The 23,083-nt window shown below is 37.3% G+C and overlaps 1 protein-coding gene and 1 long non-coding RNA gene across 2 annotated transcripts; one reads left to right on the plus strand and one right to left on the minus strand.

Annotated features, from left to right (window-relative positions):
* Positions 1-124: 124 nt before the first annotated feature.
* Positions 125-22,200, minus strand: LOC105384686 (ATP-binding cassette sub-family G member 1). The gene is made up of 11 exons (XM_048624498.1): positions 21,942-22,200; positions 9,507-9,677; positions 7,366-7,502; positions 6,919-7,064; positions 6,341-6,579; positions 5,887-6,134; positions 5,454-5,622; positions 5,167-5,267; positions 4,633-4,788; positions 1,726-1,931; positions 125-1,282 (listed from the first exon to the last, which is right to left on the minus strand). The coding sequence occupies exons 1-11, from the start codon at positions 22,156-22,158 to the stop codon at positions 1,141-1,143; spliced, it is 1,932 nt and encodes a 643-aa protein (XP_048480455.1). The 5' UTR covers positions 22,159-22,200; the 3' UTR covers positions 125-1,140.
* LOC125489253 lies at positions 2,166-3,180 on the plus strand. Its single transcript, XR_007266835.1, has 2 exons — positions 2,166-2,669; positions 2,980-3,180. It is a non-coding gene; the product is annotated as an uncharacterized LOC125489253 (long non-coding RNA).
* Positions 22,201-23,083: the final 883 nt, after the last annotated feature.

Raw genomic sequence — 23,083 nt, forward strand, 5'->3', positions numbered from 1 at the left:
AATATTATCTAAGTAGCTATATTCTCTTTTGTTATGTAGGTATGTATTATTTCTCCAATATAGTCTCGCATCCGCAGAATCGGTTGGCAGTCGGCGATCGGTTAGTAAATAAGAAAAAATCAGGTAGTTTTTAAAATTTAATAATCAAACTAAGTACCTTAGCAATTTTACAATTTGTAAAAAATATATTCATATTATTGATAATATCACCATAATTATTACGTAGTCTAGATTATAGTATTGCCTTTATATTTTGAAAATGGATTACTTGATATACTTAGCTACAACTTTTTATTGTAAGTATTTTTTTGTCAAGTACTTATAAAATATCAAAAAGTAACTTTACTTATTAATCTTGCAATTATGCTTATTAGCTTAATCGTAATGTCGAAACTTGTAAAAAACAATTTATACCATTTTCTTACAAATTATCTTAAATCTCTACATATTAAACTAGAAAAAAATAAATAACATACACTTGAGCAACTTAGACTTACCAACACAAATTTGTGTGTACATTTTTCTCTCATAAGAGAAGTATTTAAAAAATATATAAATAAAACTAACGGATAGACTTTACTTTTCATTACAAATATTCCTACCAACTTATGACATAAGTTTTATCCCGATTAATAAAGTCATGATAGCTCCCAGATAAATGATAAAGTATCTAGTTACGAAGAACGCACATTTGTAATTATATTTTTTACACAATTTGTGAACTATCCCCTTGTTCGAGGAAACGTTCCGGTATGGCCAGTACAATATCGAGTTCCTATAAATAATTAAGCACTATGAAAATGTATCCTACTCCTATTCAACGTCTTTTGGCAAGTACATCATAGCAAGAAAATTTGGAACAATATCACAGAAAATATGCAATTCCTTGATCTCACAAACGTTAATACCTAAAAGCCCTTATCCATAATAAATTTAATCTCACCCTGGTGTTTACTAATAATTTGGTAAACTAGATACACATTTCACACCCGATAGATATCGTTAAAGTATAGGAATGTCAATGTTTTTTAATTTGTCTGGGCAAACTTTACCGATTATCACATTAAACCTGTAACTACTTAACTTGCTATGTATTATACCTAAGTGGACTAATTAGTTTCCTCTTCTTATTCTGAGGTTCTATCGCACGGCGTTTAGTTTCCACTTGAGCAGAAGGAAGGCCGCTACCCTCAGAATAACGACAGTGATAGTCAGAGCCATGATGTCGAACCAAAACATGTCGGGAGACATCGCCACCTCCGCTAGGAACTTGGCAGGATACCTGAAAAGTTTAAATTACGTATTAAACCATCGTAAGCCAACAAATTATAAACAGAAATTGTTTCGCGATAAGTCAAATTAAACAAACATCTATAATTTATTGCTGTTTAATAACAAAATAATGGAAAAGTTCGTAATGGTTTATCAAGGTTAAATAAACACAAACTATGTAACTGTAAAGTGCTAATATATAGTCGTCAAAAACTCCTTTATTTTTCATCAATCATCATGAACCAACCCGCACTAGGCCAGCGTGGTGGACTAGGCCTAAAACCCTTCTTCATTCATTGGAAGGAGACCCGTGCCCCAGCAGTGGGGATGTGCCGTGATGATGATCATGAACATTTTTAAAGAGAATCTAGCAGTCCGCTATCAAACCTTAGACCACTCCATATTAATTTTTGAATGGTATTTCTCTAGTCTACCTAAAAGTTAAAAGTTTACCTGTAATGGCAGTATTTCTCCTCATTGCAGTCGAGCGTGGGCCGGTTCCTCCCGTAGATGGCGCCGATGTACCCTTCCAGTCCGTACCTCAGGTACGATATGTACGACCCCCAGTACAGGTAGGGAGGGAGGTCCCGGAGCGTCACCCCGAACCCGGCGAACATCATCATCGGCACTGATAGCGTGGGGCCGAGGAACGTGCCGTTCTGGAATAAATAGATTTGTTAGTTTTGAATGAAGATAGATGCAGCTGAAAGCTGAAAGGGAAAAGTTTGAGGATGAAAATGATCTTTGCACGCCGGTGACAACGCGAGCGCTTGACAGGCGATTCTCAGTTGCTCGCTGACTTCCCTGGCTACGTCGGACGTATAAATTAAATTACAAGGTTGATACGTCACTTTCGTAGGCTCCACTTGCGTCATATAAGTTAGAGGTATACATTGAGTATGAAAGGTCTGGAGACGAAATAGGCAGACGTTCCCCTCTGGCGGGGTGGTAGGCCAGAAAGGCCCACCGATTTATAAAAACTAGTTGCAGTCTCAATTTTCACTAGACTCCAGTCTGGCGAAAGACAGTCTGGAAAAAAATAAGTATGGAACGCGTACGAAAAATAATGGCGAGCACCGCTCACAAAGTACTTTTTACGCTATCATAGACATCTTTGGCTTTTGTCATCTGTCAGTGTCAGTCAGTCAATCGTTTAGTTTGAAAAATAATTTTAAATCATAAATAAATTAAGATTTAACAGTTATTTATATATTATTATTACTGTGGATAAGTGCAGTGTTTGTGTGGAGGTACCTAACTATTAGTGTTGCTTGATATTATTGATAATAATTATGTTTTATAAAACTTGTGAAATATGTGGTTTAAGAGCCGCTAGCCGGTCGTATAGATGGCCAAAAGAGAATTTTCATGGCCAAATTTCCACTGGATGAGGAAAGGTAAGCTACAATTAAAGGCTAAAGCATAGGATTTAGATTATTTATATGTATAAAAAGTTAAAGTCTAATAAAATAACTGGAGGGTCAGCACAACCAACAATAGTGCATGAATGTTTTTTTATCGATATCGATATTTTTATTTATCATTAGTACGCACAGCTCATCAACCAGAACAACTTTTGTCTACTAGTTTTGGAAATTAGCGAAAATCAAATTCGGATCTCCATACAAAAATTACCAGTGACTTTTATTATATTTACTTAAATAATATTTAATTGTTTAATAATAATTATTAAAATGTTGTTTGCAGATGTAAACAGTGGGTTAAGATGACCGGTAAGGAGGATCTGGTTTATGTGCCTATTGAAAAGCTACATCAACTTAAACGAATTTGTGTCAATCATTTTCTACCACAACATTTTAAGAACACAATTGAAAAAAAAAAACAATTCCATGTGTGGGACTTACTGCAGACACTTTATTTTATAATAAATAAATATAATTATATTTTTCCACTTTTATTTTATTTCAACATTATATCATAGCACTTACGTCAACGGAAAATCTCGAGTTTATTTTAACGTTTGTAACATAACGTTGAACCGAGACTTAACGTTGGTGTCATTGTGTATGTGTAACACTGAAATCCTATTGTGTAAAACTGAAATTAAAGTAATACATACACTCGCACTTTTTTTTTTTACTAGTTATCGATAAAAAATATCCATAAGAAGCACATCACTATTTCAGCGGGGCTATGTTGGCAGTTTTGTACGTCATAATTTTTGTTTTGTTGGTACCCTCTGTTAGTACGCGTGAATAAAAAAAAATAATACAAGTATTTTTTTCTTTTTTTTCCCTTGTACTCCCATCTCTTAAAACGTAGTGTTCTTTTCTCTATGCTAGACTCAATCTAGTTGGCAAAGCGTTCGTTTCATAGAAAATGATTTGTTTACATACTAAAATGACAGCTTCAATTCATAGAATATTCGGATTCCGGATTTGATCACAGATTTGGTCATAGTTTATTGTTATTAGCTGTTTCCTAGCAACCAATATCAAAAAAATGCAATAGTGATGTACCGGTATGTATATATGTATTAATCGACTAAAAATGTCATAGTTGGGAAGCGTCCGTAGTCGAATTGGCTTCAGTAATCGTAACTGATCACTGAGGTTAAGCAACAACTGACACGGTCAGCCATTGGTAGGTACAGCATGAGTTACCGATTTCAAATGGTTCTTTTCTGGACGCTTCCGTGCTTCGGACGGGACGTTAAGCCGTGGGTCCCGGTTGCTGCTTCGGCAGCAGTCGTTAAGCCTAGTCAGAGGCCGCCCGAAGGGGCAGCTTGAAAGCATCTGACCGTCGGGTTGCCCACTTACTCGACAACTTCAGTGCATTGTACTCATTCAACGCATTCAAAACGGCGATACGGCTCGCGACCTATCACGTGAGTATAAATGTACAGTGAAAAGCGGGTGACTTCGTTTATTCATCATTCATAATTAAATTTAACTAAGTATAGGTACCTAATTAATTTGAAATTAGTATTTCTAACCCATGTTCTCGAATTCATCGATAACACTTATCGATAATTGTTACATCCATTGGCAAGAAAAATGAAGACACTGTGTTCATTATTAAATGTCACTTCACGTAACACTTATTTCTGGGAATTAAAACTCATAATGATATGTCCCATGAGACATAATCATGGTAAACGGTTAAATTTCCCCCCGCAAAAAATGGCAGACTTTTTTGTATCAAGAAAGATCGCTATGACGCTTCCCGAGGGTAGGTACACCCGAGTCCGCGTTGTTCTATGGAGGTATATAATACAGTTTTGTAAATTGTCAAACTCGCAAACCATCAATGACTGAAGGAACGAATAGGCGGTCTATGGTTGGGAAAAAAGGATGTATAGTATAAGCTACATATGAAGCTGACTGTATAAATACTCACGACAACATTGAAAGCAGCCCCAATCATGAGGCCGAAGCTCTGCGCCACTAGCACGGTGTAGATGGAGATGGCGAAGAACTGCGAGAAGCGGACCACGTCCAGCGGCTGAGAGGACATCGTGTACACGATCACGCTGAATACGGCGCACGAGACAAACTGGAACGAAAGAAAACATTTAATTGAAACACTGACAACAAAAAAAAATTGAAAATGATACAAAAATAACGCCAAAATACACAAAATAATACAATACAAAACAAAGTAAATAGAAACAAATAAAGGTTGCTGTCCAGAGCGTCAGAAAGGAACGCACATATTCAAGAGTTTTGAAAATAGAATCTCATCTATTCAAAGTAAAATTTTACAATTATTTCTTGTTTGTCTACGACTGAGTCACGACAATCTTTAAAGGATATCTGCTAAATTGCTGTTAAATTAAGCACCAATAGTGGCCGGGCTAAAGTTTAAATTTAAAATCAGATCAAACACACATACTTTTTCTCTTCCATTCTACATACTATTCCAAGTACTTACCGAGATTGGAAGATCCACTAATGTTATTGATATGTAATAAGATCCCAACGAATACCATCTGTTGAAGTGTTCTTTGGATAAAATCGACATCTCTGATGGAACTGTAAGGAGAGAAAATACTCATTTATTAATTAATCTGACTACCATTGAAAGGAATATCGAAGGCAATGGCACCAGGTAGACAGAAAATTAAGAAATTACACACAAATTCAAAAACATGGACATAAACACTATAACATTTAAAATAACTTAAAATATAGGCACAGAGAAAGAGCTAAATAACTCACAAGTCAATATAGTCAGCATCATAGGCGACATCATGTGATGCATCAGGATAGCGAACAGAAGGTTGTAGTTCTCCAGCACCCGGGAGCCCTCGTTGCCGGCGTTGATGAAGAGGCTCCCCAGCATGATGCCCACAACCACGTTCACCATCAGACGCAGGTGGGTCATAGTCTGTAAGTGACAGATTTTGAATTAGCAAAATTATTGAACATCGTCGCTTAGCAAACAACAACGCGTAACGTAAGTGATTTTTGCCTTCTTTACAATATAATTGTATGGGTCTAAGCGCGTTTAAAATCTGCATCTAATGGAATTCAAATTAATGTTAAAACCGCTAATTTTCGACGTGCGCGGTTTTGTTTGCTAAGCGATGGTATGAGGATACTAAGTATGTAAAATAGATAAAAATATAATATTATCTACACATTTACTTACAGCATCACGTTTTGCTTTTAAGAATCCTCGTTTAATAAGTACTTTGGTTTGATTTGACTGTGGCGTTTCCTCTTCCCCGTGGTCACCGTCTTGTTCTTTGAGGAAGCTCAGAGGATATTCTTTCCGTAGCGCTTCCATGTTGGGTATGTCAGTATCGTCGAACCAGTCTAATGCCTTGCCGTTTTCTGCTTTGTTTGTTAGCACTTGAATTTTGTCTTCGCCATACTCTCCACATGCCAATTCGATCACTGAAATTGTATAATCATTATGAGATTTAGTAGCGTTCATTAATGGTACATAAACTGTATATAATGTATTTGCAGAGGGTGGCCCTTATTGTTCTATGTTTTCGCAATTTGCAAGTATAAAATTTAGGTATGTAGAAGATATTAGTATTTTAATGAAATTTTTGATCTACACAATTTATTAAGACCTCAAGTAAACAATAAATTACCGTAATCAGCAGGGTTATGATAAATGGGACACGGCACTCCAGCGAGCTCCAAGTACGGCACCAGGTTGGCCGTGGAGCCCTGGTAGAGGCACTGGCCTGCTGCCAGGATGTACACGTGGTCGAAGAGTGCGAACAGCGACGCTGAGGGCTGGTGCACCGTGCACACGATCGTGCGGCCCTGGTGCGCCAGCCGTCGGCAGAGCTGCACCACTGACGCGCAGGATGAACTGTCCAGACCTCTGGAATTTAGAGAAAAAATAATATTAAGGTAAGTACCCAACCAAAATAAACAGGGATTCAGAGATGTTTCTGTACTGGGTTAATCTACTGACTTGATTTTTACATATTGGGTCTTTTATTTCACTTTGCGAGTTTAAGACTACGTGTCGAGCCTTTTTCTACTACTCTACTTTCTATACTACTCTAAAATGCTTTTTAATCGGAGGTTTGTTTGTTGAAAATCAGACAGCCAGCCCACTGTTATGTATACGCACATACGCATTTTCATCCCGAACTTTCAACCGACTTAAATTATCCATCCATTGGATTCCCTAAACTGGGATGAAAGGGAGACTCACGTGGTGGGCTCATCAAGGAACATGATGAGGGGGTTGTTGATGAGCTCCAGTGCGATGGACAGCCGCTTCCTCTGTCCCCCAGACAGCTGCGAGGCGCGCGTGTTCATGTGCTCGTACAGACCCAGGTTCGTGAGGATCTCTTCCGTCTGGAAACAGATGCAGAAGTGTTAGAACTGTAACTTTTAGAAAATATAAGTGGATGAAATGTCTATCTTGTTCTTGTGCACAAACGACAATCGGCAATACTTGCAGATCTGGTAACCCCGCCATAATTCTTGCTATTTTTGTTGTTATACGTCCTCATCTCCTCCTCCATGGACAAATCTTCTCAAAAGCCTCTTCCCTGGACGTCAGGATTGGTATCCATATCGATGGAAAAACCTTATTAAAACCTTCTATCTCTGCTCTGACGTCAGTATTAGTAATCATATTTGAGGGCATACGTACAATCTCGCCCTTCTCGTAGACGTCCTGCGAGGTGGGCAGCTTGAGGTCGGCGGCCAGCGCCATGTTCTCGCCCACCGTGAGCAGCCCCTGCAGCCGGTCATCCTGCTGGATGTAGCACGACATCTTCTTAAACCGCTCTGGAAACATTATTACTATTAAACCCGGAGACCTCTTGCGATGACATAATGGGGAGACCCACGACAGGGTTCAGACAAAGCAGCAGTTTGCACAGCAAATGAACGTGTACATAGGCGAACTTAATGCTAACATCATTTTCTTCCCGATAAACATTAATCAATGGACAAAATAGATATGATATTAGTCGTCGTGAGAGCGTCGTAGTATGTGATGAACACATAATACCTATATACACTCGCGAGCAATGAAAGCTTGGGATGAACAAATTGGGTTTTTATCAACTCATAGACGATGGTTGTATTATATGTAGAACCTCGGAAAAATTTATAAGTAGGTAGCCAATTTCGATTAAAGTACGCTTGTTGACTGATATTGATGCATTTTATTATCTACCGATTTTATAGACTGGAACCTTAAAACCCCCATAAATACATTTTACTCAGGAGATCGTTGGTAGATTAATTTTCCAAGTAAGGAGCGATACAAATAGCACTTGTTTATCTGTTGGCTACTTTATATCACGTTAACCGTGAACTCTACGCTGAAGGAAAAACAATCCTACATATACGAATGAACACTTATAATTATAACAACATACTAAGTGTAATAATAGCAGGGGTGAAGAGATTTGTCTTATAACTACATATTGTAACAACCACGTAATAACGTCAATTGTACTAGATATATCGGTTCATTGCATAAATCAATAAAATTAATTATTACACTCACAATGCAAGTGAATATGTCATTTTGTATATAATCAAATATTAATCTTATTTCAATTTTGTATTTTGAACCTTTACAATCAAGTGTATAAGTACCTAAATGACCGCTGTAATTCATTTATTATCTAATCAAAGTTCTGTATTCACATTGGCTTGTCGATACCATCTACCTATAACATTACTCATAATATCTAGTTCATATATGTTTTGCACAACCCGGATCTCTATTATCAATTTATCGTGAATGCTACTGACTGCATTTAATATTAAATTACTGCATACTGTTTAATCTTCTTCTTAGTTTGTCGGTGAATAAAAAACACATGAGATGGGCTAGGATCTGTCACCGTGATGAAAGGATTAGCCAGTCAGATTTGCCACGTAACTTTTTACTGGGAAGCTCTACAGAGGTAGGCAGGGGCCTCAACGGCTATACTTTGTCAGTTCCTGACATATGCCCGGATATGATGTGACTAATTATATGGGCATAATAATTATTGAACCATATTATGGTTCAAAGGTACCAAGGACGGAAACATTAGAGATCAACTCACCGCCATTTTCTATACATCTATACATATTTTGTCTACATGTAAAACACCTTGAAATAGAAGCGTGAAAGTTCCTTATCATCCGTTTGTTAAATTACCTCGCTAATGCGAGTACAGATAATGATTTAATATCGGAAGTGTAAAAAACCCTGTTAGCCTTGACACGTATCCAGTTAGTCGACTTATACGGTAGTAAACTATATGGTGCTGATCGACTACTGTTATGTGTTATTGCGTAGGTAAGGTAGGTACATGTAGGTCCACCTATAATTATTATAGAAGCGTAACTACTTAATTGTAGTAACATGTGAAGTATTAGGTGAAATTGGCAGGAGTACTAAGTAATCTAAGTATATTCAATGGAATTCACGTCCCTACATTGGGCCAACAGTCTTATCCATAGACACAGTTTTTACCCGACTGCCGAAGGAGGAGGGTAATGTTTTTCGATTGTATGTTTGTATGTATGTATGTATGTATGTATGTATGTATGTTTGTCTGTTTCTTTGTTCCCTATACTTTCCATTAACATTGGGGCTTGTTTTCATCTTTTTAGCGTGCAGTCGGGTTTTTTGTTTGTTTATAATTATATGTTTTATGAATATTTTAGTGTTAGGTATAAGTAGTTTTAAATTTAAGCAGCCAATAGTCTATAGTCTACAATAAGTAATTAAGCTGTGACAGAAATTAACAACCCCATTTTATTCCGTCTATCTCGACGACTTACTCATGTTCCTCCCTCGTCCATTAATGTAGACGGCACCGCCGACGCCGGTGATCCTGTACCCGGACAGCACGTCCAGCAGCGTGGACTTGCCGGCGCCCGAGGGACCCATGATGGCCACCAGCTGCCGCGGCCGCAGCCGCCCGTTCACCCCGTGCAGGATCTGCTTGTAGCCTGGAGACGGGAGAATAATAATTTATTAATGTTATTGAACAAAAATTACAAATTATACCGTGGTCCACCAACCCGCACTATGCCAGCTTGGTGGACTGGGCCTTAAACCTTTCCTTCTTTGGAAGGGGACCTGATTAGTCGTGATGACAGTGATATAACTCAATAGGCGGCCTACAAAAGCTATAGCTTCCAGGCAACCTTTGGTACAAATGAGGAAGGTGTACAAATAAAGGTTAGGTTAGGCTCAGCAAAAAACTGGGATGATGACGGTGGATGCACAGTTTGAATGGGATATCACATTGTTGTGGGCAACGTCTGCGGGCTTGGTGATGAAAGGATTAGTCAGATAGACATGTTAGTTCCTTACTGCCCAGGGTGCGTCGGACATAAATAGGTTGCACGTTGTAGTTGTAGCTGGATTAGGGCTTGTTATTATGGTGAATAGATGTTAGATGCCAAGCTAGATGAATTATTAAGGTAGTTAAAAGGATAAGTCACTCGGGATTACCCGTTTTCTTATAGTGTGATATATAAATATGTAGAATCACACTAGCATGTACAAGGGGTATCTTTACAGGAATCACTAGGATTGATGGCTCGTCAGCTATGCTACAGTTCACCCAGAATTTTAGGGTAGGTCTTCCGCAAACATGTTTCATCATCAATCCGACACCGTAACTACTACTATGGTGTAACATGGTCGACATTTGCTAACTCCTAGATCGATGTTGTGTTTGACCTATTGAAGTTATTTGCGATAGTGCCGTTTCCGCGGTGGTAGAAACGACCCTGTCACATGATAACCTTTGCTGACGTCATAACGTTGTGATAGCGGTGAGAAATACTAGTCTTAATTGCCCCGTAAGACGATCTAAAATGCAACGAAATGGTGTAGTTTTATGTGCTGTTGACTCTGTAGGCGAATAATCACTTGTCTCATTAAAGTGTCATTATAACTATCTATTCATGATCTATTTGCTTGTTCGGTGCTGTCGGTGCATTGTGGCTATGCTACTTGAATGTTTTCGGGAATTCGCTTTATTCAGGGCCAATCAGCGATACCTGAGCAGTTACTACTGGGAGAAACAGTCTCTATTCACCATTCAAGTAGGTCTAGCGAGTGTCATTTGTTTCGAATTCCCTTACTTCGATAGTCTTTTATTTCTTTGTCGAACCCTGTAGGTACCTATGTCCATAACGTGATGGCGTAATCGGATTTCATACTCATAACAAATACCATTTATTAACTTTAATGATCAAAGTAAATATTGCTGTAATTAAGTTTATTGATATGTTAATTGTAACACAATAAATAAGGGTAATCAAAAATTATCAAGATCTACGCAGTAACAAAACAATTAGAAATATTCTTACGTTCTGAATAAATAATTATGTAAGAAGGTAAAGGTATATAGTACTGATTATGCCTAATTCAAAGGTTAGCCTCATATAAGAAGGAAAAATATATAAATTTTATTCTTAAGTATAAGTAACGTAATTGTGTAATTTATTTGCATTTTAGCTGAAAGACAATTTATTGTTGATTGAAAGCAACAAATTGGTATTTTAATCAACAGCGACCCACATTATGTGCTTGCAATAGATAATGACTACTAAGTAGATACATAAATGTATTACAAAACATTTATTTTGTTGACAAAAATTTAGCTTAGTAAGTAAATAATACATAGTATATTACATACAGTGTCCCATATTTGGATTAACTAATCAACTAATTTTAAATACTTTTATTGCTCAGATTACTCAAGCATCCAGTAATAATATAAAATGACGTGGACTCATCATCTTACGACGACCGAATGGTGTAGCTTCTGACTGTGACTGCTATGTCGAAGGTCCCGGGTTCGATTGCAGGCACGGGCAAATTGTTTAAATATTTGTTCTTGGGTGTTATGTGTTAATATTCATTATATCTGTATAGATATCAGCTGTCCGATCCGATACCAATATTACAGGATCTGCCTAGGTTGGGGTCGACTGAGGGTCCACTGTTGGACATAGGCCTTTCTCAACACCTTGCTCATCCAGCTATGCCTTATTTACAGTTGTGCTTTAGTTAAAACAAAAGACAGTGGTCTCACAGAACACAATATTACGGCAGCGTCTTTGTGTCGGAGTCACGTGCACCGGTGTTAATGGACCACATCAACATTTACTCACTCATTTCTTTGTGAAGGTAAAATATTTTATTCCGTGACTCATTTATTTTATAAAGATAATAATAAATATATATTTTGATGTTGTAGTCGACTGATCTCTTTAAAATAAAAACTTATCTATACTTGAAGTACCTGTTCCGAATACCTATGTGAATCGAAATTAATAGTGACATCAAAATTAGAGTTTCACTATGCTTTTTAAGCAATAGTTATCCACATTATTAAAGTGCATAGGATAGTCTTTGATGAAATCGCTCATTTCACGCGTGTTAGCAATAATTAATAGTTACTAAGTGGAATTAAACTTATTAGATTAGTTGGATAACCGCAAGATAAGAGCTGGGTACAAAGACGGACTGTGTGTTTGTTGATAACAATAATGTGTACAGTTAGCAAAAAAGATATGTAGGCCTTCCAACATCCAAGTCTTCTGACGGGTTGGCCGTGATATGAGAAAAAAATATATTAAATTTAATTTAGAGGAGTTCATGTATCGCCGATAAATTAATTAGCTTCATCTATATTTTTATGTTTTATCTTTTCTTAGTTACAACGGTTGTCTGGAAGAGATTCGCTTTTAGCGATAAGACCGCCATTTGTACATTTCTGTTATTTAAGTTAGATTTAAGTTTTTTTATGGTGTGCAAATAAAGTTTATTGTAATTATTGTATCTTCCACTAATGAATCTAAGGATGATACTGTTTGCACTTGGGTGGCATAAATATATCTTGTGCTGACACTGCTGACTGTACCTCGGTATAATTATGTACCTACAAATGTCTCTCACACTAAAGATAAGGATGTGTTGTTTTAAGTTGGCAGTGAGTCCGCTATTTACACGCTTCATTTGATCTTTGTAAGTAAATTATGTACTGTTTCAGCTAGTTATAGTTTTGCAACCTTTTTGCAACTGACGAAATTAAGTACCTTCCTATATTTTTCCTGTTCTCATCTAGTCGGTGACAAATGCAAGAGCTAGATTATAATATAGGGTTTATCACCTCTATGCTCCTTTTGTGGTATCCATTGTTTGGTGTATAGATGGCGGAGACCCTGTATGTATTAATTTGATGTAGTTGCGAGTTTAATGTTCTTCTTCAGTATACCGTATAACTTTACTGGACTATCCCTGTCTTTCGGTCATCCACTGATAAAAAATCTACTAATCTTATACAATAAATTGTAATAATACGCATTTAGGTACAGATGATTCTATAGCTATAAGTATATTGGTATATTACTTACAAATGGTATTGTAAAGCATAATTAATTAAAATTTAATAATGAATCAATATTTATTTTCGGAGAAAGTCGTGCATATAACATTTTCGCGAATACAGGAAAAGATACCACCCAAAGTGAGATAAAGGCCGAGTGACCGAGTTTCGAACAATCATCGTCTGTACAATGAACTTACACCGACATCAATTGTGACGTCACACCGTTGTTACCAAAATAAATGGTTCACACAAAGACAGGCCAAAGTTCAACAAAAATGTAGTGTGGCTTATTGTCACAAGCACACGCAATACCATCTGAGCACTGAGAATAGAATTGTGGAATAGATCATAGAATACTTTCAATCGATTCACAAATGAGGTGAATCATCGGTCATATATTAGGTACTAGCTGTTCCCGCGAGCTTGGCTTCGCCTAAAAAGATTTCCCGTGGAAATTCCGGGATAAAAAGTAACCTAAGTTCTTTTTCGGGGTCTAGACCATATGTATACCCAATTTCATTCAAATCCGTTCTGTAGTTTTGGCGTGAAAGAGTAACAGAGAGACAGACAGACACAGTTACTCTCGCATTTATAATATTAATAATATAGTTAGGACTAGGAAAGGATGTGTCAAAGAACGTTTAATGTTGTATGTTGGGGAAGCTGAGAGTTGGCGGGCCCTCAAGCCCGCTGGACCAACATCTAATAGTGGTTGGATAAAAAAGGCCTCGATACAACTAAATTAGAATATAATTTATTTTTTTATGACGGCGATTTGTTCTTGAAAGGAGCCTCGTCGAGTGACGTATCACCTGCTCCTTCTATGGTGCACCCTGGGCAGTCAACTCAGCTACTGACGCTAATCTCACTGGCCAATAATGACACCACTGTGACAAACCCAAGGTAATGTATATCTGTAGTGTGTGTCATCGATCCCTTAAGAGAAGATATTTATGAGATGACCGTTGGAAGTGGCAATAGTTTTGAATTTTCCGGACCTAGGTATGTAACACATTATTATTACATGACTTATCAATGTTATTGTACATTCCAATATTCTGTGCAAGCGACCACAAATTATAGACAATGCTTTCTACATTAAGTATATAGGGCGCGCTTTATACCTACTAATCCATTTATCTTTTCTACAGCAAGGACACATTGCAACAGATTGTAAATTTCGAACGGCTCTATAACTTATTTTGAAATATCAAAAAGATAACTAAAACTAGATTACGCAGATATACATAATTATAGGTAATTTCTTATTATAAACCTAGTTTTAGGAACTCTCTTTATCATTTTGTCTGTATTTTTGTTTTTGTCTCATCTTAAATTTTTTTGTTCTTGTTGTTTTGTATATGTATTTCCTTAAATCTGTATTATTCTTTTTGTTGATGTTGCTCTGTCTATGTGTTTCGAATAAACGTATCTTTATCTGTATCATTTATTTCAATTTATTTAAGCGCATAGCGGTAACGTTACAGAACAAAAAGTCATAAAGTCACAGTCATAATAATTTTAATAGTCACAAAGTACAAGGATCGTAAGGTACTTTTCAGGCGAATGCAGTGAATATTAAGTACCTCTGCAATAATTAGACAGTTTCTCTAATACCTGGTATGGTAAGCCACCGGATGGGTACAATTAACGTAATTGTTAAAGCCATACCATAATAATCCATAAAAATATGGTCTTACCACAAAAGGTAAACGCGTCTTTAGCTGCGTACACACCGGGCCAACGAACGCCCAACGAACGCCAACGGTTATCCCAACGATGGATATTAACATACATAATACAGGGCAGATTGCAGAAACGAAGGCCAACGAAAAACGTTCGTTGGCGTTCGTTGGCCCGGTGTGTACGCGGCTTTTGCCACAGGCTAGTACAATAACGAGCTATGAAAAAGATCCACTCACAAAATGCCGTCACCAAATGGCCTCAACATTATTGCATGTACTATGGATCTTGTTATCTGAAAATAAATGTTTTATTATTATTATTATTAGGGCTAGCCTTTTACGCTAGCTTTTTCTCGCGAGTGTATTTGATAGCGCCAAGCACGAGCTGTTGAAAAAGGTGTCTCGCCAAAGGAGAAAACAAAAAATCCATTATCAAGGCACGATCAATGGAACCGTTGCAAAATAATTCTCCGCCAGAGTGGTACCTCAGTTCAGTTCACCGTTGTCATCTCGTGATGGCGTGAATCATGGGCGTCGAGTGACTGGGACAAAGTCCAAGTGGAAATGAAAATGGCTGTGCAGTTTTACTGAAACGAGTTCATAATTACTGGCTGGGAGTTCCTTGAGCCTTGAGCCTTTACGCATGTCGAGTCTTGTAACGTCTTCTTATGGAAATTCAACCAATTTCCGAGTACGTTAACGTTATTAACGGGTTGTAGCTGATTATAGCCTCCTCAGTGTGATGAAATAGGGACTAGTGCTGGAGGACAGCCATGCTTTTTCCGATATGTACCTAGGATTTAATAGCTGTATCATTATGTCATTGCCCTAAAGACTATTCTTCAGAACTGAGTAAGATCTCGTAACTGATTTAATTTCAAAAAGTATTGTTTATCACAACGAACGCAAGAAATATGAGTGGGTTTTAATAAGTTTCCAAATAAATTGAGTTAGAAGCTGAACTGTTTACTAACTGCGTGGTTACTAATAAACGCAATTTGATATGGTTGTAGCTGATAGTGTTATTGCTAGTTGCTACCTAAACATATACTACCTAGTAAGTAGGTACTAGTATCAACAACTAGATAAACAACAAGATCAAATTCCACACTGTGCTAACAATTACTCATCTAATGAACATGGGAAATATTTTACAGTGGATTCGTAATTTAATAGCACTTCATATTATACTTTTGATTATTAAGTACCTACATGGTTCGAGTATGTTATATTGTTTAAAACACTTTGAACTTTAAAAATTTTCAATTACCTACCAGCCAAAAAATATTCATACTGAATCTTAAAGTAAAAACGTATCTGCTACTAAACTTTCTCCCAAAATATAACGAAATATACCTACCTATACCAAATAAAATACTTATAAGAGATCGTAGGGTAGACCACCCGCCCACTCGCTCGCCTGTCAAATCTGAACCAACTTGTATGGATTAGAATCATTTGACTTATGTTTGACAGTCGAGCGACGCTGCTTATGCATTGTATTGCTAATGTGTATCTGGTAGTAAGGCAGCTAATAACGAAGGCAGCCATTGATCTCGTTGCCCTAGCGCCTCGGTGCAGGCCCCTGCGGAGTTTGAACCCTGTCCTAGTGCTCGATCGAGCGGAATCCGGTTTCTGATCCTTGACCACCGTGTGTCATACAACTCATACACTGGAAGGTTACTCCAGCTATGCAAAAAAATACGAATGGGCGCCGAAACCCGGACACACACGGACATTAGGTCATATATTAACACATAAATAGTTTGTTTATTTGTTATTAAAAATAATATCTTCAGGGCTCTACCTTGTTCAAACTTTTGAAAATTATGAAATTTTAAGCTTTGCGCTGAAATAAACCTGTAAACCTGAAACAACGTAGTGGCGTGGGCCCACAGAGGATGGCCAAATAACGCTCCAATACTTAGCTTTTCATAAGATAGAATGACCCCCTGCCACACGCAACTTAGCACGTGTCGGTTTTAAATTACGTACCTACATAGTATCATTATTAATTAATAACTAGGGCTTAGAGCATTGTCACCATTGAACCAATGATTATTGTAGTACTACATTGTTAGTATATGTATACGTATATCATATTCGACTAAAATTGTTCCGAAAGTGGTAGATAATATATGTATGTAAGTACTAGCTGTTCCCGCGAGCTTCGCTTCGCCTTTAAAAGTTTTCCCGCGGGAATTCCGGGATAAAAAGGATCCTACGTTCTTTCTCAGGGTCTAGACCATCTGTATACCAAATTTCATTCAAATCCATTCAGTAGTTTTGGCTTGAAAGAGTAACAGACAGACAGACAGACAGTTACTTTCGTATTTATAATATTAGTTAGGATTAGGATGTATAGTAAGCTAAAGCTTGTAGTTCTGAAAATATCTTTGCAGTTTGAAATATCTTTTACTAGGTATGCATTTTCTTTTCAATCTCTACTAACTAAAACTAAGTTCATTTTCCTTATTCTGAATATCTAAGTTTAATCCTTACCTAATGTTCTAGTGAAGAATCTATGTATGCTAGTTTGTTATCTAGTGTTAGCTAAGTTGATCAGAGGTCAGATATGCAGTGACGTAAATAAGGTTACCGAGTTCGATATAATAATTGAACATTAAATCTTGCATTCGCGTGATATGCAGCGGTTTGCACGTTTTCTGCAATAGTTATGAGTTATGTTATGACCGTTGTGATGTGACACTAAGGGCTGATTTTTCAATAGTCAGATAAGTGCTATCTGAGGAATAAAATTGTTGTTGTCACATATGAATGTTTGTTTTAGACAGTGACCGCAACAATTTTATTCTTCAGATAACACTTATCTGACCATTGAAAAATCAGCCCTAAAGAGGATTTAAACTATTACTTAGTCTAGCAGGCTAATCATGAGTTAATCTTAGTCAGTCTTATAAAGTACCTATATACTTACACGTAAAAAAGTTGTCGCCGTGGTAAACCGAATGCATAAGTCAAAAACCGTGTCATACTCACGTTTGATATACAGGCTCAAACAAAGCTGTTAAGAATGACCCCTTGTCAGTTTTGCGACACCCTGTATAGTCATGTGAGGTGCAAGCCGGCTCAAGACTTGCTTGCCTCCGTTCTTCTTATTTCAAAAACCAAGGGCCCTTTTCTAACTGAGAGTTAACCATAAAATTAAGTTGACTTAAAACTTTTGACACCCAGTAGATATTTGCTATCGGGGTAGATTGAAGTGCATTGCTGCACCCAATCCAGAGTTATGTCAGTCATTTAATAGTAGAATTATAAGTACTTCTTTCTTGATTACTTCGCCGTAAAAATAAGTAATAAACAGATTTAACTCTTATCTTACGTCGTTATTTGAAGTTAATTGTGTTTTTAAATTATAACACTTTTTAATTACAATACAGATAACTTTAATAGTAAAAGAAGTGATACTAATGTTTGTAAATATACCACAACCATACAATACAATACAATACCCAACCCATATAAGCTCACTATCGAACATTAAAATGCTCAACTTGTGGCCTAAATTTTACACCTTTGATTGTAAAATAAAGCATTTCAGTTATCACTTTTCATATTTGTTTCAAAAATATTATAAATGCTAACATAACATAACGGTGAAATGGGAAAATTCATTACATCCTCTTGTTTCATCATTATCATCAGCCTATGTCAACCCACTGCATGGTATAGGCCTCCTCCTCTTGTTTCATATTTTACATTAATTGCCAGCATCAAGGACCATGATCATGACTAGCAGTATGTGGTGTGTAAATAAAATCTTTGACGTAAATCTCCTATTAATAATAAATTTTTCTATTGAACTTGAACATTGATACTTGAGTCAAGGTCTTGCGATCCTTGCTACGAACCGCGGTAAAAACATAATTAAAAGTTGAATAACTCAGCAAATGTTGTTCACGTTTCAATAATCCTATTACTAACAAACCAGATATTCTAATAAAAACTACTTTGAGTATAGTCTATTTTATTTATCAGTATGTTTCTTACACACAGCACGTAATATGTAACTAATTTACTGCAGGACATGGGCCTTCTCCGATACTGGAGGATTATTGCTATAATTTCCAATCTCCAGAGAAAAATATTCTGTCTTTAAACAAATACCTGCCTCGGCCGGGGATCTAACTCAGGACCTTCGGCATAGCATATTAAAACATAAATCAAAACCCTTTTTTTAAACTTAATGTCCCATACCTACTAGGTTTTGAAATGGTACAGCCGCAGGACCCCACAAGGAAGCGCCTCATTGTTCCAATCCAATGGCGGAAGTGTGGACCCAGCTTTATAATATCTGACAGTGAATGGTTTCTTTTAAACGCGAGGGGATCGCCGAATACGGACGAGTTTTTGTTATGTCGCTGTAAATACGATAAGTACTACTCGTCCGAATTAACTGTGCACCTGACTGACAAAAGCCAGAGCTCATATTAACTAGCTTTGGCGTACCCAGCTTGACCCCTGGTTCTCGTTGGCCAGGTGCACAGTTAATTTGCAAGAGTAGTACCTATAACTTCAATGGCCCATATATGGAAAGATTCAAGTGAGTAACCATAGATAATCGGAATGATTGAAGCATGCAAAAAGCTAATGACGGGGTTGGATTTTGTAAATGAGCAATTCTTCCTTATTGTGATTGTTAGCGCATTGAAAAATGATGTCAGTATCTATTCAGGGTGTTATCAGTATATTTAAATGAGTGATGCGTGAAGAAGACGACTTTCTTTTATACAGGTGAAATTTTATCATTGGATTTCTGATCAGCAGCTCCATGCAGAGAACAACGTGGACTCTCTATGTAACACCCCATATACGGAACTACTCTCGTTATAAGTACTCTTTTGGGACGATATTTGTTTTGTTAATATAATTATTATCACCAGAATAACGATGATATATTTACAAAAAAAATATAGTCACACAAGAGTACTTATACCTATAACCCATAGAACAACGCGGACTCGATGCCTATAACCCTTCAGATTTTCCAGTTTGTGACAGTGATGGAAATGGTTAAAAAATTTATACATAATACCTACTACAGTATTTATAAGTAATTCAGTATTTATAAGTAAGTAACTAATAGGTTGATGGGTAGATTTTGAGAATGAGTTTAAAACAATATTTATGTGTAATGTGTGTTTGCGTGATTGTATGTTTGTCAATCACATTATCTGACACTGTTGTATGGGAAACAAACTTCGATCGAATGTTTAATTAGAATAATTAGGTTATGTACGATAAGTTGTTCTCTATTTATGTTAGATATAATTATGCCTACGAGAGTTCCTTGATGTTTATAAAAGGTGTTGCAAAAGTTGTAAAGTAAGGCGAAAAGAAATGAGTCAGAGGGTCATTTTGAACAACTGTACCTACTGCGACTTTTTGTTTGTGAAACCATATATATTTTTATTATTTAAATATTGTTGGTATCTTTCGATTCTTGCTTGATGGTGACAAAGGCTAGAACTAGACTAGGCTTTGTCACCTCGATGAAGGACTGTCCAGTCCCATTCAGATAAGCCTGGCGGCGCCGTACGTATACAGAATGTTGTAAATTTTGTAAAGTATACCGAAAGGGGATTACCCCGGGTGTTCCTCCTGAAATTCATACGTAGGTATAAGGTATAGGAGGTTCCGTTAGTTGGTGACGTGATTGCCCTTGTTCTTTTAGCAACAAGGATTACGATTGCTCGCATCTCACTGATAAACCGCCAATCTTATCATTTTATCACTTTGAGGGTTAAGGTTTGTATTTCAAATGTTTATCTTTACTGGAAATATATACCTATATGTAAATATATACTTAAATGCATATTTTTTTGTAACCAATATAAAATTATTTCAATCTATGGTCATAGTTGGAGAAGGACTGTTATAGGTACTCGTCGTACCTAATAATAATATGTTCTAAACTAAAGCGGTGAGCACAAATTTTATGTAGTATCTGCATAATTTTATTACTGAAAGTACAATATTGTATACTGTGAGTGGAGACCGCGACTAGGCAAATGTAGTGTGGGACGCCCTCCGGCTAGATGGGGTGAAACCTGGGAAAGGTGGCTGGTTATGATTTTATGCGAAAAGCTATAGATCGCATCCAGTGGCGTGCTTTAGGAGAGGCCGACGTCCAGCAGTGGACTGCTATAGGCTGATGATGAATATTGTATACTGACAGAGGAAAATAAACTAATGCTTAGTATTCAAATAACAATGAAATTATCAAGTTATACAAGGTACAAATGTACACATTTACTAAACTTCAACTATTTAGACATCATTCATTATCTATTGTTTTTGACCTTTTCAAGTGGTGCCACAAGTCGTGAAACTTCAGAATTATTTGTAATTTATGCTAATATCTCACTTGAAATGGTGAAATTACTATTAGTATGACGACCCTAAAGAGTCTTTTTTATGGCAGAACCCGTCAAAATTTGGACATAGGCCTCTTTCAAAAAGCTTTGAAACCTAAATACGAACTGTTTATCAAAGTTTGCTCCACTTTGTCCTTCAAAGGAAGATGAGGAAGGCCTCATCCAGCCACTACCATGCAGGTATGACATATGATATGATATGATATGATATATCAGCAGTCTACAGCGGCCAGGCCGCCCAACGACTTAAATATTTAAATAGAAACACAGGACTATTTACTCATTAGTCAGTCATTAGTGAGTCTTATTACTAAATCACCGGCTTTGCCACTGTATCGATGTACTGAAGATTGTATTGTTGTTTAATTTATTTTTAACGCTTAGCATTGTTTACATTATCATACCATGTATCTTTTGTTATTGTGTTGTTGTTAACATCTTCTTATACTAACTAGATCTGTCGAATTTCTTACGCTTTTTAGAACATGCTGGGCCAAACCGATATATTTTATTTCTCGATTTCGTACCGTAGGTTTCGAATTTTGTCTATGATTTACTAGGTACATTCGTTTGTTTCTTACATGTCGATTGATAACATTTTAGCGAATGCAGTAACAGTAATAAGTAGTCTAGGCTAGTATATCTGGCTTTTGTTACACATATTTTGAAAACATCGAGGTGCTGTGACACATACGCGACTTCGGAAAAGCCCTTTGTGTCAACCTCACAAAAACCCTTCGCACCCTTCACCTTAATTTTACAAAAGAAAACAAAACTGACCTTTGTTGATGCCGAGCTTCACGGTGCAGGTGACATTAGTGAAGTTCATGTCCACAGGTCCCCGGGAGGGCACCCGGGCGAGGGACTGCGCGGGGGTGGAGGAGGGCGGCGCGGGGGGCGTGGCGGACCCCGAGCCCCCGTCCTGGCTGGCCGGGGCATCCTGGCTGCGGTACTGCACCGCGTCCTTGTCCAGCACTTGTACTCCGGCGAGCATCATGGCGGCGCGTGCGCACGGCCGGGCGGAGCGCGGGAGAATGCCGCTTCAGCTATCAGTCTTTGTCCTACAGTAACTCAACCGCGCCCGCGCAGTCAATTTCTCACCTTATCTTTACTCACCATTAAGAACGGATTCCTTTGGAGTAAGGTTTGTTTGTGGTTGTTGATGAATGACTATTTGTATGCGTAAATAATTGCATCGTTATATTAACAGATTAAAATTGAAATAAATGTGGTAAGTAACGTGCTGACGTAGGCACGTTTACGAGCGAATAATGTAAACTGTTTAACAAGGAAGTTTTGATGACACTTTAAAACAATGGCTTTGTTGCCAAATGGAGGATAAAGATAGTGAAGGAGATGGTTTTATCGCACCGAGTTTGCAATTATTTTCTTGGAGTCCGTGACAGATAAGATAACAGATAAGTACTAGAGTTTGACCAGGATTTGTCACCGTGGTGGAAGGGATTCGTCACTAAGATCAATTATCAGCTGCTGACCACTGACTGTAGGGACCAGGGTACGCTGTTTATAATGTCTTATTTATAAGGTCACTCAGGGAAGCATCCTAAACATAGAATAATACTTATCATGGACTCGAGAGTACCACCATTCTCAATGACCTAAGTTGTCAGTCAGTAAAGCCAAAACATTCGGCGGCAAAAAAAACAGACTTTTCCAATTACCAGGGTGATGCTAAAAGTTTGTACTCGTCTAAATACCTTTTATTTTAATGGTTAACCGACGCGAAGTCCTTTATTGTATATTGATTTAATATTTTTTTATTAAATTATAATAATTATGATATTGAGTCGTCGCGACCTATGAACTTCTTTCGGATTCAATTACCCACTTCGAAATAAATTCTCAGTCACAGAAACAAAACGTGTGAAAATCGACAAACCGGGTTTAGCAGAAGGAACGTT

The sequence above is a fragment of the Plutella xylostella genome, chromosome 12, assembly GCF_932276165.1.
Source record: "Plutella xylostella chromosome 12, ilPluXylo3.1, whole genome shotgun sequence".
Lineage (NCBI taxonomy): Eukaryota > Metazoa > Arthropoda > Insecta > Lepidoptera > Plutellidae > Plutella > Plutella xylostella.